This window comes from Calliphora vicina, chromosome 2 (genome assembly GCF_958450345.1).
Source record: "Calliphora vicina chromosome 2, idCalVici1.1, whole genome shotgun sequence".
NCBI lineage: Eukaryota > Metazoa > Arthropoda > Insecta > Diptera > Calliphoridae > Calliphora > Calliphora vicina.
The window spans coordinates 116,297,476-116,312,034 of NC_088781.1; the positions used below are offsets into that span (position 1 = coordinate 116,297,476).

At 34.4% G+C, this 14,559-nt stretch overlaps 1 protein-coding gene across 1 annotated transcript; it reads right to left on the reverse strand.

The window, feature by feature from the left end:
• Positions 1-6,533: 6,533 nt before the first annotated feature.
• On the reverse strand, positions 6,534-7,259 carry LOC135950799 (uncharacterized). Its single transcript, XM_065500327.1, has one exon. It carries the CDS (start codon positions 7,257-7,259, stop codon positions 6,534-6,536), a length of 726 nt encoding a protein of 241 aa, XP_065356399.1.
• Positions 7,260-14,559: the final 7,300 nt, after the last annotated feature.

The following is a 14,559-nucleotide window of genomic DNA, read 5'->3' on the forward strand; positions in this document are numbered from 1 at the left end:
TAGACGTCTCGTTGTTCTCCATTTTAAACATTATTTAAATTATTCACACACTTTCCACAATTAACGGTTAAAGGTTACAATACAATATTGATACTATTCACAATTTTTTAAAAATGTATCGAAACTTTGACTTTGAAGGCGTGCTGTCAAGCAGTATTTTGTATTTTACAAAAACCAATTGCGAATTTGATTGCATTGGAGTTTTAGTAACATATTGACAACAAAAAATAATGAATAATAACAACTTCGAAATTTGAATTTAGCACTGAAAACGTGATACTTTGTACTATAGTGCACTGCACAGAGGGTTGAAATGTACCAAAAGTGGCGATTAATTCAAAAGCTGAACTTTATCTGTTTCAGTCATGTTTGGTATTGGGTTAAAGTGCATTAAATAATACATCACAAACTGCTAAATTTACAGTTGTGAGTAACTTACTTTATTGGCAGTGAGCGGTCAAAGTCAAATAATTTTTACAAATTTTGCGTGCCGTGGTTAAAATTGGAAATTGTGATATTTCGAGAGCTTATATTTTTTGTTAAATCTGTTAAAAGTAGAATTTTTAAAATGGATATAATTTTTGTTTAGATAAATGTTTTGAAAATATTTTTTTTAAAGTTCTCCATTATTGGTGTTTTTCGATATATAGATTGAGTTTAAAAAAAATCAGGGCGAGATCGGGTAAATTCCATTAAATGCTCTTAAAATATGAACTTTCAGCTTCTATATACAGAAAAAAATCGTGCGGGTTTATTGAGGTTTTTTACTTATTTAAGTTATAGTGAAAGAACTCCTCTTGCTAAAAAACATATTCTGATACAAAATAGGTTAAAACATTTTTTTCTTACATTTTTTTTAAAGTTGTGTTTTTATGTATTTATGATTGTTCATTACAAAAATTTATAATATTCACCCTTATCGTGGTTGGCGTAAACGTCATACGCCTACGACAGTTTCGTACTAGATTAAAGAAACAGTTTGCATTTTATCTTTAATCTACTACGAAACAGTCGTAGGCGTATGACGTTTACGCCAACCACGATAAGGGTGATTGTCTTTTGTGGCTTTTTTTTAAAAAAATTTGTACATTTATAAAATTTTGTGAAAAACAAAAATTAGATTTTAAATTAAATTTATGCTAATGTAAATACATATAATAAATTTATGTTTTGAATTTTTTGATAGCATATTAAGTATGATTTTATTTCCAATTTAATTCATTAATTTATCGCTTTCCATTCCAATGTTACAGCATAAATTGTGAACTAAGGTAATTTTTTCCAAAAAAAAAAAAAATAATGCGCTTAACGGGTTAAATTTTTTTTTAATTTTTTTTATTTTAAATTCTGTGTTTTTAAGTATTTATGATTATTCATTACGAAAAAATTATAATATTTGAAGATACTTATACTCGAAACTTCCAAAAAAAAATGTGCAACCTCTAAACTTTATCCGATTTTGTAAAAATTTTCAGCATTTCAGGATTTCACACATGACAAAGAACAATTTTAATCCTTGGGAGCATTGAAAATCACAATAGTGCAAAATAAATGCCACCCTAATGTACATATATACATAATAGTTGCAAACTAAATGAACAAAAAAAAAAAAGTGAACAACTGGGTCCTTTAATGGAGTTGCGTGTTTGCTGGTATAAACATTACAACGTCACGCGATGTTTCAATACAAATGACTGAATAAAACTAAAAACTGATAATCGTTTGTTTAAGCAGAGCTGTAAGAGAGGAAGTGAGTTATGGAAGAGCAACAAAGAGCAAAGAAAATGTGGGTCACAATGGTAGGAATCCCCACTTGTTGAAATTGCACTAACATGGATTGGATCTCAAAATATTTTTAATTTCCAGCTAATTCTCATTGAAAAGTAATGCATTTAAACCAAATATCCTGTCTAGCCGTGAGAATGTAAGAATTCATAAGGATTTCATACATAAATACCATCAAAAAGGTGGGTATATGGATATATTTGTCGCAGACCCACATTAGTATATATATTCTGGATCCTCATAAGATTCTAAGAAGATCTAGCTATGTTCGCCCTTCTGTCTGTTGAAAATACAATAGTATCCAAACGAAAGGAGCTATACTCTCTGTTGATAAGGTTTGTTTGGTATTGAAAATGGGCAATATCGGTGCATGATTTCACCTAGCCCCCATACAAATGTTCCCCCGGAAAACAGTTTGAGCAGTCATCCTAAATATAACACTCTTACTTGTTTTATTTGTGTAAAATATTTTTCCTTTAAATTTTCTAATTCTCTTCATTTCACTACCACCCTCAACCATGACTTTACCTTATAAATAATCGCCTGCTTTTAAAGACTTCATGCTAATGTTCATAGCAAATGATGAGCCAGCGAGGAGCAGCCTACTTTAGCAGTCAGCTATTCATTTGTAGGTTTAAGTAAAATTTTAATTTGTATAAAAACTGCCCTCTCGACCATTAACAGATGGTGGTAGGTGTAAAGTTCATGCGGTTCTACATTATGGATTATGCATAATGCACAACAAGGTTTTTGTTTTTTTATTTTTATATTTTATTACGTTTTCATTTCCATTCCCTTTATATGTTTGGCTCTTCAAAAACCAACCCATTAAAATCCACTTTAACAGCACGAAGAATTGCCAACAAACCGACCATCCATAATTTAGACAAAAAAAAAAAAAAATGCTGAAAAAAGGCATTTAGCTTTTTGGTGTGGTCGCGTGTTCACTGTTAATGGTGTTCAATAATATAGAATTTTTTGTATAAATACACTTTCAAAACATATAAATACATTTATACAAATATAAAAAGGATAAACCACATAAATATATGTAAATGTATAAATGTATATTATTAGTTAAAGGGTAGAGTTTTCATAGTGAAAATTAAAGGGTTTTGAAAAGGATCCTTGGCATATAAACGTATTGGGGAAACGATTTTAATGATACATACTTTAATTTAAATCCCTATGAACCGATTCAAACAATATATCGTTTTGTTATTTCTTTTTACATGAAAAAATCATTATTCTAGAGTCATATTCTGGGATGATATTTGCATGGGTGCTAGGAGAAATCATAGAAATTATCATTCTTATAATTTTCAACACAAATTGTTCTTTCATACTAGGAATATCGTGTGCAAAATCGCAATATATTATCTGTTATGTGTATATTCAAAGAAAATTGCAAAGGAGTTTTGAAAAATATCAAACTTTTTAGAGGTTGTCTCACATATTGGTCCACAACTCTGGTGCTAACTGCTCAATACCACATATTTCTGATCAACAAAGAATATTTGAGAAAAATTTCATGTAGGCGCTATCGTGGCTTCAAGAGACAAACGTGATACCTTAAAGGATAATGTCTAGGCCATCAAGAGCTTCTTCACATGTCGAAAAGGGGTTCGATGCCGAACCATCCTGACGCACGAATACATGAATCCACCTTCCTACCAAGCACTCTTGATAGATCCGCTAGGCCATGCATGAAAAGACTACCCATTGTCGCAGTCCGTGTCCCCGATAGAACAGGGCAAAGACAGAAGTTTATAAGGAGTGTTCAGTCTCATAGCATGCGCGCCAATTAAGCAGTATCATGTAAGCACGGCTATCAAAATTCGTAGCCGAACCCGTGACAGTCCAGTAAGGGATATTGACCTATGATGGTCATAAACGGGTCATGTAAGCCTCGATACCGAGCAATTTGTCAAACTAGACAATCTGAGCTGAGCAGACTCAAAAAAATTACGCTGCACAATAGTATGAGAAAAAATAGAGGGAAATTAATCTGTAGCTTAGTCCGATTTGAATGAAATTTGACATGCGCAAAGAAGAAGAAGTGTTGTAGGGTTTAAGTTTTGAATTTTGACCGTATGGGCCTACCAGTGGTGCGGCCAGTGTTCCCCAAAGCACACCTTGGGTATGTTAAATTTTTAAAACGATCCTAATTTTTCGGCTTTGTTCCGATTTCAAAACAATTACATATATAGAATCTCTTTATCGAGCACTACAAAAAACTATCGTAGCTATCAATTATCTCTTATAACTTAGGAGATATCGCATTTGAAAATTAAATTTTCAAAATTTTTACCCACCCTACTCCAGCTGGTCCAAATTTTTCCCGATTTTCTCCATGTTTCCTTTATTGGAATAACAATAAATGTATATGGCAAACCAAGAAAGAATTATTTAAAATTCGTGAACGACTTCAAAGTTATATGCATTTGAATTTAAAAATTTTAAAAAAGGGAAAAAAGTAGTTTTTTTCTTTTTAAGTTATCTAAAAAAATTTTCTGAAAAAGTGTATTAGGTAGGAATTTATACTTTTTGAAAAGCTAACTTTACATTAAATATTTTAAATGAAAAAAAAAAAATTGAAAATTGTTGATACCGAGGAGACCAGGTCCATCCAAAAAACGCCTATTTTTGTATCTAAAATTCAACTTTAGGGAAAAAATGTTCATACTCGATATCAAAATATAATAACCCATTTTAGATGGCCAAATATGTTTTTAATTGTTTTGTAAAGGGTTCCGATAACCCCGCCCTTGGTATGGATATTACAGCCAAAAAACTAAAAAAGCCCATTTTTGGGATTTTTCAACACTTACATATTTGGGAATTCCGGGATTCCTGATTAAAAATTTCAAAATTTGTTTTTAGTTTTCTATTTTCAATGGCTAAATCTATAATAACTGTAAAATTTTATTAAAAAATATTCATAAATAAAAACTTAATTTCAATTGAAAAATTTGTATCTTTGCAAAAACTGAATAAAAAGCTATTTTTGTTATATTTTTCTAAAAAGTATTCCATGAATTTTTTAATTGTCAAAAGTTATATACATCTTTGAAAAGAAGACAAAATCCCCTATGCATTGATATATAAAATGTCTACCTTATGTTTTTTACGTGGCAAATTAATTAGGAAAACTTAACAACTCGCAAACTTAACGCTTCGGGTTATCGTAATGGATCAATTTTTTTTTATCGCAAGTAATGATTCGGTGAAAAAAGGTTTTTTTATAGCGTTCAAGCATCAGTAGCCGCTTCAGTAGCTCCCAATGACTTGACAAGCTCTTGTTGACTTTGACAATAATCTTCATGTAGTAGTAACTCCAATTCTTGGTCTTCAAACTTTTTTCGCTGGCCTGGGCGATCTTTGTTTTCCGTGTCAAAATTAACACTTTGAAATGCACAAACCTTATTTTTGGAAACCCTACATATGTATGTATTTATTCATACTCTTACACTGTCAAATTGAACCCTTTTATGGTTAAAACAAAATACAAAATAGTTAATATAGTATATTAAAATAACACCACTTTTCATTGCATAATATCAATTTAATGGTAATTCCACTCTAAAAGTCCATTTGTTATTTGTTGTTGCAGCAGTAAGTATTTATTAAACAAATACATAGTATTAAACATACACCTACACAAAAACATACATCCATAGATATTTACACAGATACAAGTTAAAAGCCAGTGTAAAAAATGATAGGACTTCAATTTGTAGGCCTTCTAAAAGGCATATTTCCAGATTTTCTATTTTCTTCTTCTTACAAGTCATCAACGGAAGAGCTTGTAATATGATTTTTTAAGAAAGCCCTCTATAAGCCCTCTAACAATACCCAGCAGTTAAGCAAGTAGTCAATGTATCCCTTAAAGACAGTAATTGTCACAAATGTGTTATCACTTGGCTGACTCCAATTTATATATTTTGCTCATTTGACACGTGTGTGCACTTTGTAGTGCATAGAGAAGACAATTGGTTACTTTATACATCCCAAGTAATCTAGCGTTAAGACAATTGACACTTAAGTGTCTCTAAGTAATCTGGAGTGTAGTCACTTTAAACGTTTTGTGAGTAATTCATACAAGCTTGTTTTATACAAATTGTGTTGATATAATTCTCATACAGTTTATTTTTATTTTTGCTTAAATATGCTGATATCCCATGCAAGATAGCATGAATTCAATAGTCACTTTAGTGTCTCTTAGTAACTATGGTGAAGTCACTTAAATTTTTTTTGTACTGCACTTTATTTTACCCACCAGAAGCGTTTACTACTTTCGATCAGCTATCAGATAGTCACTTTCTAATCAGAAGGGTCAATTGACCCCCTGCTTATTATTATTATTAGTGAGGCTCTACGCACTGCGACCCAAAAGATCTTTTGTGCAGCCTAGATTTATTTCATCCTAATAGATTTAGGCTACGTATAAAGCCAAGTATTCTATTAGGTGAGAGATCAATTACGTCCCCCGGGGCCATTAAGGCCCTTCCGAGCCATTTAGTTCTGCATATTGCCAGCATTGGGAAGTCATATAGCACATGTTCAGAGGTTTCGGCATGAAGTCCGCAGAACCTGCACTGTTCAATCTCAACGTTACCTAACATAAATTGGTGATACCTCAAACCACAATGTCCGGTGAATAATCCAGTAAGTATCCTCAAGTCACACTTTCCGAACGAAAGCAACGACTGGGATCTACGTCTGGATAGGGTGATGAATCGTTTGGATTATCTTAGACCTGGTAGATTACCCCAAAAACGGGCAAATTCCGATTCAACCCAATAACGAATACGTTCCATAGTGTATCCACGTGGGATGCCAAAGAACGGTTCAGGACCTATAAACGAGCGTCGAGCGCCCCTGTTGGCAAGACAATCAGCACGTTCATTGCCAGCGTGACCTTCATGGCCAGGTACCCAGCACAGTATAAGTTCATTGTGTGTGCCGAGTTCATTCAAGGATGTCAAGCAGTCCATGACCACACCAGACCTCACTTCATATGATGATAATGCTCTAAGAGCAGCCTGACTATCAGACATAACAAATATTATATTATCCCTTAGTCTCCTTCTTAAGTACACATTGGAGCATATAAGGATGGCGTAAATCTCCGTCTGAAATATTGATGGGAATGTTCCCATTGGGATACCCCTTTGAAAATTGGGACCATAGATACCAGCCCCAGTGTCACCATTTGCCTGTTTGGAACCATCAGTAAACCATACTTGATCGGCATTATTTTGACACCATGTTTGGTTTAACCACTCGTCCCTTTCAGGTATAAGGAACCTAAACTCCCTATTCAACACCAGAGTTGGTGACGTATGGTCAGATATTGCAATACTAGGATCCTTTTCAAAGATGCCTAGAATGCGCATATGCCCAACCAGATCTCCCGGTATTACATGAGATATTCCCGGTAATCTGGATGCACTCCTATAGGCCTCCTCCATTTGCACCCAGAGCATGAGTGGGACAGGTCCTCATGGACCCGGTAATAGAGACACAGATGAGGCGACCCCCTGCTTAGGACATGCCCGTGTTAAAATGACTAGTCACGTGGCTATTGAAGTAACTAGATCCCACCCTAACTGATGGGTAAAAGGCCTTGGCTCTCAATGAATTGCAATGCGGCTGGATGTCCTTGTGTCTCCAAAATAAGGCCTTTAGGAAGGCCGCTTTACTGCATCCTTTTTCCCGCTGGGATATTTAAATGATTGAAATGTAGTTGTTGGTTTATGTATGTTTGTACGTACATATGTATGGATAAGGCTTTTAGTTAGTTGCAATTGTAATTGTGTCTGCATGTACATATCTGTGTGTGTTTGTATATATTTGTGCATGTCTGCTTATTTATTATTATTGGATTTTAAGATGATTTCATTTGATAACAATATGTACTTCATAGATTATTCAAAAGGGACAAAGTACTTAAATTTTATAAATTATAATTTATTTGTAGTGGTCAAGCCATCACTTTCTTTATGTTTATTTATTTTTTTTTCTGTTTTGTTAATATTACACATTATTTTAACACGAATTAATTTCGATTAGTAAAGTAAATATGATTAATGAACTAAAAGTCAATTTGGGGGGAAAAGTATTGTAAATTTCAAATGAAATAAAGGGTATATAGTAGGGCACACTTTTTTCAAATCAGCTAATGATCAACAAATTTCGTGTTGATTACTGTTGCTCAATATTGCGAGAGGATAACAGAATTCTTTATGAGTAAATTTGTTGAAATTTATGTTCACGATACACAGAGGAGTACTTGACCCGAAAAGCTGTAAAAGTGTTTTTAGTAATAAAGGTTGGGTCCTTTTGATTTTTGTTGAAATCGGTCCATGAGTACACCTAGCCCCATGCAAATGTCCCCTCAGAATTGCACTTATATACTCATAAAAATTTTAATTATGCAGCAAACATGATAAAATTTAGCAAGGATAAGTTTTATGTACTCAAAAATGCTCTGTAAAGTTTGTTGAAAATCGAACCACATTCTTGTGAAGATCACTTTAACTTAACTCCATACAAACAATTTTTATGTGAATCGTAATTCTCATATAAGGCCTCCTTGGGAATATTAATGCGCAATAATTTTTGTGTTGTGAAAAATAAAAAATTGTTGGTCAAATTAAAAGAGAAAAATGTCAATGAAAAAAATTAAACAAAATTTCTCTTATTTCAGACATATAGGTGATGTAATAACAAAATACATGGCAATACATCCTCATGAATTAGCTTTTTGACAACAAACTTAGGTTTTTGGCTCTCAGTTACCTATCTAGTTGTCAATCTATGTTAATAGTGTTTTATACAGGTAGACAAATTGTATTTGAAGGAGCTTCGTGGTTTTTAATGGAAATACGAAGGTGTTTCAGTGAGTCCGTGACTTTTTGAATTGCCCGCCTCTTAACTGAAAGGGCAACATTACTCCTGTCAACAGCCATCTGTCAGTTTACTCTTGTCAAAATTTGAACAAACTGCGTTAATTAGTTTGTGTTTAACAGCCATTGCTACCGCATGACTTGAGGAGAAAATGGAAAAAGTGAATATCGTGTGATCATTAGGTATTATTTGTCCAAAACAAACATCACTCAAACCAAGGCTAAGCTTGATAAAAAACTATGGGAACTCTGCATCATCAATTTCAATGGCGAAACTTCCACAACAATTATTTGGATTTACGATTAACAAATTTTTATTTGCAATTGATGCAGGCAGGACGAATCTACTTATGGAATTCCGTCGTAAGCAAATATTACAGGACACTGTATAATTGGGACACATGCTAGAAGACTGGGCCTAAGGTACAACGACTACTGTAGAAGCTGTCATAACGAAGAAGAGGAGACTGTGTCGTACCTATTCTGCCAATGCCCCGCTCTGACAAACTTGAGGGTTGGTTCACCTCGGTGACAACGGACGTTTATAAATACCCTATTGTTTACTTCATTATTATCACAATGGGATAAGTTTTGAATGGACCCAAGTTAGATTGGCGAGAGGCGGCCCATGGAATATAACCTAACCTATTTGGAATTAACTTGAAAACAAGTTATATGGAAGCTTCAAATAGACAGTTATGGAAACTAGTTCCGAGAAGCAGTAATGTAACTTTTATTGTTTCTATCATTATATATGTATGTTAGAGATAAGGTTGGAAAGAATTACATTAACTGAAAAACTAAACCTTTTCGATGCTTGAATTTGGCGCTTGTTACATTCAAACAATCGATCAATTGCATTTTAAACAAAAACCTTGTACACAAATTAGATTTCAATACGTTCGTCAAATTTAAATTTGGATTAGTGGATTAATTTTTAAAAGTTTTTTAATCGGTTCCATGAAGTTCTTTGGGAATTAGTTTGTGATCTAGATATAGTTTGAGTTCTAAATATTTAGTCTTTAAATACTGTATTGAATTATGTATTTCTATAGAGTTTCGATCTTTGAAATACTCAGAGTATTGTTCCAAGTAGTTGGGATAACTACTCCCAATCGCATACTCTTTGAAAGGGTATTAGGAAGCATGGCAATCCTGATAACAGGGGCATTGCTCTACTTAACTGGATTCCAGTAGATCTAATGGCCAGGAAACTGGCATTGCACACGGCCTTTAGGCTCAACGCCTGCAACGCATGGAATTGTAGATCCTATGGACAATGTATACTTCCTAATCATATTGATTACCCTTCTTCCTGAGGAACTTCGGTTTCTCAATCCTATCCAGTATGGAGCCTGCTGATGGTCTCTCCGTCGATGAAATGAGGCTATCCATCTATAAAGAATGGGTCCAAAAGGGGGATAGATTGAGCGGGGGTGTATACATTCCTGAATTCGGAATAAGAATATCCTTTAGACTTCTAAATGGATACAGCATTCTTCAGGCCGAAATATCGGTCATTAGAAGAGCGGCAAACTGGCTCAGATTTACAGTGTATCTGGTAGAGATATCCACATATATACTGACAGTAAATCCGCAATTAAATTCCTTGTAGGTGTTTATACAACATCGAATATGGTCCAGGAATGCCGGACATCCTTAAATGAGTGGGCGAGACATTCGACAGTTGTACTTACATGGGTACGTGGACACAGGCTGGAATAGGAGCTTTGATGTCGGATGACGAAATAGACTTCATTTGACAACTTGCATGGAACTGATACATGACGCATATTACGAACTTGCCCAAGCAAGGTGGGGTAATGAATGCATCTGTTCTATTACGAGGATGATATGGCATGCGTTGGACTATAAACACACGCCGTATCTACTTCGACTACAACGAATACCATTCAGTAACATGGTGGCGATGATCACCGGGCATTGCAATTTCGGTACTCGTGCCGCAAGTCTTGGGTTACCTTACCACGACTTCTGCAGAAATTGTCATAATGAGGAAGAGACCATCCTACACTTCTTTTGTAACTGTCCGGCACGTGGTGATCTACGTGCCAGGCTTTTAGGTGAGCAATCCTTTAGTACCCTCTCCAGGTTATCTGTGAAGGAACTAAGATGCATAGACGCCTTTATCAGGGAAATCAGGTGGTTGATAAGACCGAAAATGCAAATTGCATCTCTTAATGACCTAGCAACTATCCCATGATGGTCTGGGTTAGTGGAATTCTTAACCCCTCTCCTCCTTCTCATCCCATTTCTATCTATACTTTACTCTTTCAAATTTCACTATAACTCAATCTGTAGATTTCCCTTTTCTCCAGCTTCTTTTCATTCTGTTTTCATTTTCTTGTTCAGGTATCACAAAGGGAACGATTATTGGATCCAACTAAGCTATACGAGATGAAGGTTTTGGACGGCTGCCTGAATACCATACAATTTAGAATTAATGATTATGGAACAAGTTCTAAACATCTGGCTAAAATTAAAACATTAAATTCTTCTTCAACGATAAATATATATTTCTTATTAGTTTAAAGGGTTTTAGTGGATCTCAACATAAATAAGTCTCCTGGGCCTGATGGTATACCAGCACTGGTCTTGAAGCAGTGTTCTTCAAATTTCCAATATGTTGGAAGGTTGCTAATGTAACGCCAAATCCTAAAAAGGGAGAGGCTAACAACCCTGAAAATTCGCCCAATAGCAATTTGTTCTGCACTTTCCAAAGTTATGGAGAATATGGTTAACTACCATCTTGTGAAATATTTAGAGTCCAACAATTTACTCAGCGACCGGCAGTATGGCTTTCGTAGAGGATGCTCTACGGGAAACTTGCTAGCCTATCTATCGGAAAAATGGTGTCGTTCCATACACCGTTTTGGCGAAAGTAAAGTGGTGGCTCTAGATATTTCTAAAGCGTTTGATAGAGTATGGCAAGGTTCGCTTTTAGCGAACCATATGGGTGGTGTAAATATTAAGGAATCAAAAGCTCTTGATGTTCTAGGCATGAGTATTCAGTGCGATGTCCGCTGGATAAAACACATTTTTCGAATGTCGAAAGAAGCATTCAAGTGCTTTGGTTTTCTAAAACGGTGTAAGAAATACTTCACTCCATCTGATCTCCTTACTAATGGAATACAATTCTCATAAGTCGACCGCGTACAGGAGAGGGCGAAGATGCTTATCGGTGACAGTAGGGTATCCAGCTCTATTGACTCACTGGAACATCGTCGCAATGTGGGTTGTGTTTCACTATTTTACCGATACTACAATGGAATGAGCTCTGCAAAAATTAGGGAACTCGTTCCCGAAAATCGTAGTTTTTTACGAAATACACGTTCTTCGACAAAAGCTCATCCATTCATTGTCGACTGGACAGTGGATCGCACAACACATTACAGGGAAAATTTGTTCTTTAGCCGTACTGTCCGTATGTGGAATAAGCTTTCAATATAGGAAAATTCAAATCAAACACTACTCCCTCTATCCTCCCTCCCATAACCTATTTTCCTAGTTCCAACACAATGCTTTGCATGAATAGGGGTCATCCTCAGAGTGCTGGTCCAAGAAAAAAAAAATATTTACCCCCTAGATTGTCTACATTTGAGAAGCATCCATTAATCCTTTAATTCCACCATATATGAACTCAGATATTTCTCCCTGTTCCAATGCATTAAAACATACACATCTTATTCAACACTTTTATACCAATATGTCATCAATATAATCTAGATCAGCATATAAAATAAATTGTCATGGTATTGTCTAATTCTACTCCCGTTAATGTGTTCCCATTCTGTTAGCCAACAAAGAAATATTTATACACACTCTGGCTATGGTAGTGGTTCGGCACCCTACTCTATAAACCTCTTTAACTCATTATAATTTCAACTTATCTATTGTTATGACTGTCGTTCGACTGTGAGTTTTTCAAAGTTGAACAGTTGTCAGCATTTAGTCAAAAGGAAGGCACGAATGAATGAAGGAAGGAAACAATGGTAGGAAATGGCAAGTTAGAATAAAATAATAAAAACCGGCAACAATAAAATGTTTGTGCACACAACGAAATACCAAACAAAAAAATAAAAAAAAACACATAAAAATTATAAAAGAACCGTGACTGAGTTAATGGCAGTCTAGTAAGAAACATCAAACCAGCCAACCACCCTTCTTTATTCATTCATTCATTCATTTCACCAACAAACACTTACACTCATCCATAAATTAAGGACAACATTTGGATTCATACCCTGTTTGAAATCATACCGTCTCCGTAGTTGAAACGCGTGCTGTATACGTGTCTGTTTGTCTGGTATTGTTTGACTTTATGAATTGATTTTGTTAAAGGCAAAATATTAAATAAAAGCAAATAAATGAAGGAAGAAATGGATGGATGTATGGATGTGAGGGAATGAATGAGTGGAAATAACTAACACCCTTGAATTATAAACATCCGTTTAAAAACATTAAGTAGATCAGGACATGACGATTTAATAAGAATGAGAATGACTATGATATGTTTGTTAGTTTGTTTGCGTGTTTAGTATGTTTTGCTATGTTATGATGGTACTTATGATGACTAGCCGACAATGTGCTACATTCAGAGATGCAATCATAAGAGAAGTGTAACCCAGCAAACAATCTCTTAACCAATCACTACTCTTTCTCACATCAACGTCATAAACTTTGGCTCACTGATTTTCTTTTGATAGAACCGAAAAATTCTAGGTGTACAACCGAATCATTCGATTTGCAACAAATTCAGTTGATACTACAAATCAATTTTCTAGCGTACGGCAGGAATCGTTTGTTGTGCAAATTCTCGTGGAATAGAAGAACTGGTCGATAACACTATGCAACAAATGAAGACTTTTGGAAAAACACAAGATCATGACAGTATAGGTTCGACTCTACTACCAAAGTGTAGTAAAACCCTGTACTCAGTTTGTCCATTTTGGTGACCGATTTTTTTTATGGGCCCCCAAAGTTTCTGAAAATCAGTGGGACCTCTAAAAAAGGTGTCATCAGTTTTTGGTTAACAGCTAATTCAGACTTTGTTATACGGCTTAACTTTATATGGCAATAATATACCTAAGAGTCCGCAAAATAAATTTTGTTAAAATTTGTTTCCAAAAAATAGCTTTTTCGAGCACTTTTGTTGAAAAAATATAGGAAGCAAAAATTTTCCAGGGACTCCTAATTTTTCAATAACAATATTTTGCAAAGTTGTAGCTAAGGTAAATCTGAATAACTCTCTAGGCATTCTAAATAGCTGTCAAAAATCACTTTGTAGCTTAAAAATTTTAGTTTTTTACTATTTTTTGACTCTAAAACAATGTTTTCCAAAAATTGAGTTTTTTTTAGAAAATAGCCCACTTTGACGTTATTTACAGTATGATAGTAAAAACGTTTTGTATGTATATAAACAATATATAGGGCTATACAAATATGATGAGGTTTTGAGGATTGGTGCTTTGCGTTTTGAGAATTTTTTACTAAAACCTAAAATTTTGTTTCAAAATTGGCCAAGTTTGGATAGGGCTGGGGGGTACAATGTCCGCTTAAGTTAGTCAAATTTTACTTTATACGTTATTGCATTAAGTTCTCTTTCCAGATCATAAAAAATGTATATAGCCACGAAGAAAATTAGTTTTTTATAAAAGAAAAAATATGGGGACTTTTTTGGGAAAAAACTTAAAAAACACACGCATACAAAGTTGAAATATATAAAAAGATGCTTCAACTTTGGATGCATGTAACTTTTTATAGGGACGAAATAATTGTTCTCAGGTTTGTTTTATTTTCTTTAGAATTTAATCGCAATTATACGTCATATATAAAAAACTAA

Excerpts from the sequence above, each read along its gene's own strand:
- LOC135950799 (XM_065500327.1), bottom strand. The coding sequence starts at position 7,259 with ATGGAGGAGGCCTATAGGAGTGCATCCAGATTACCGGGAATATCTCAT.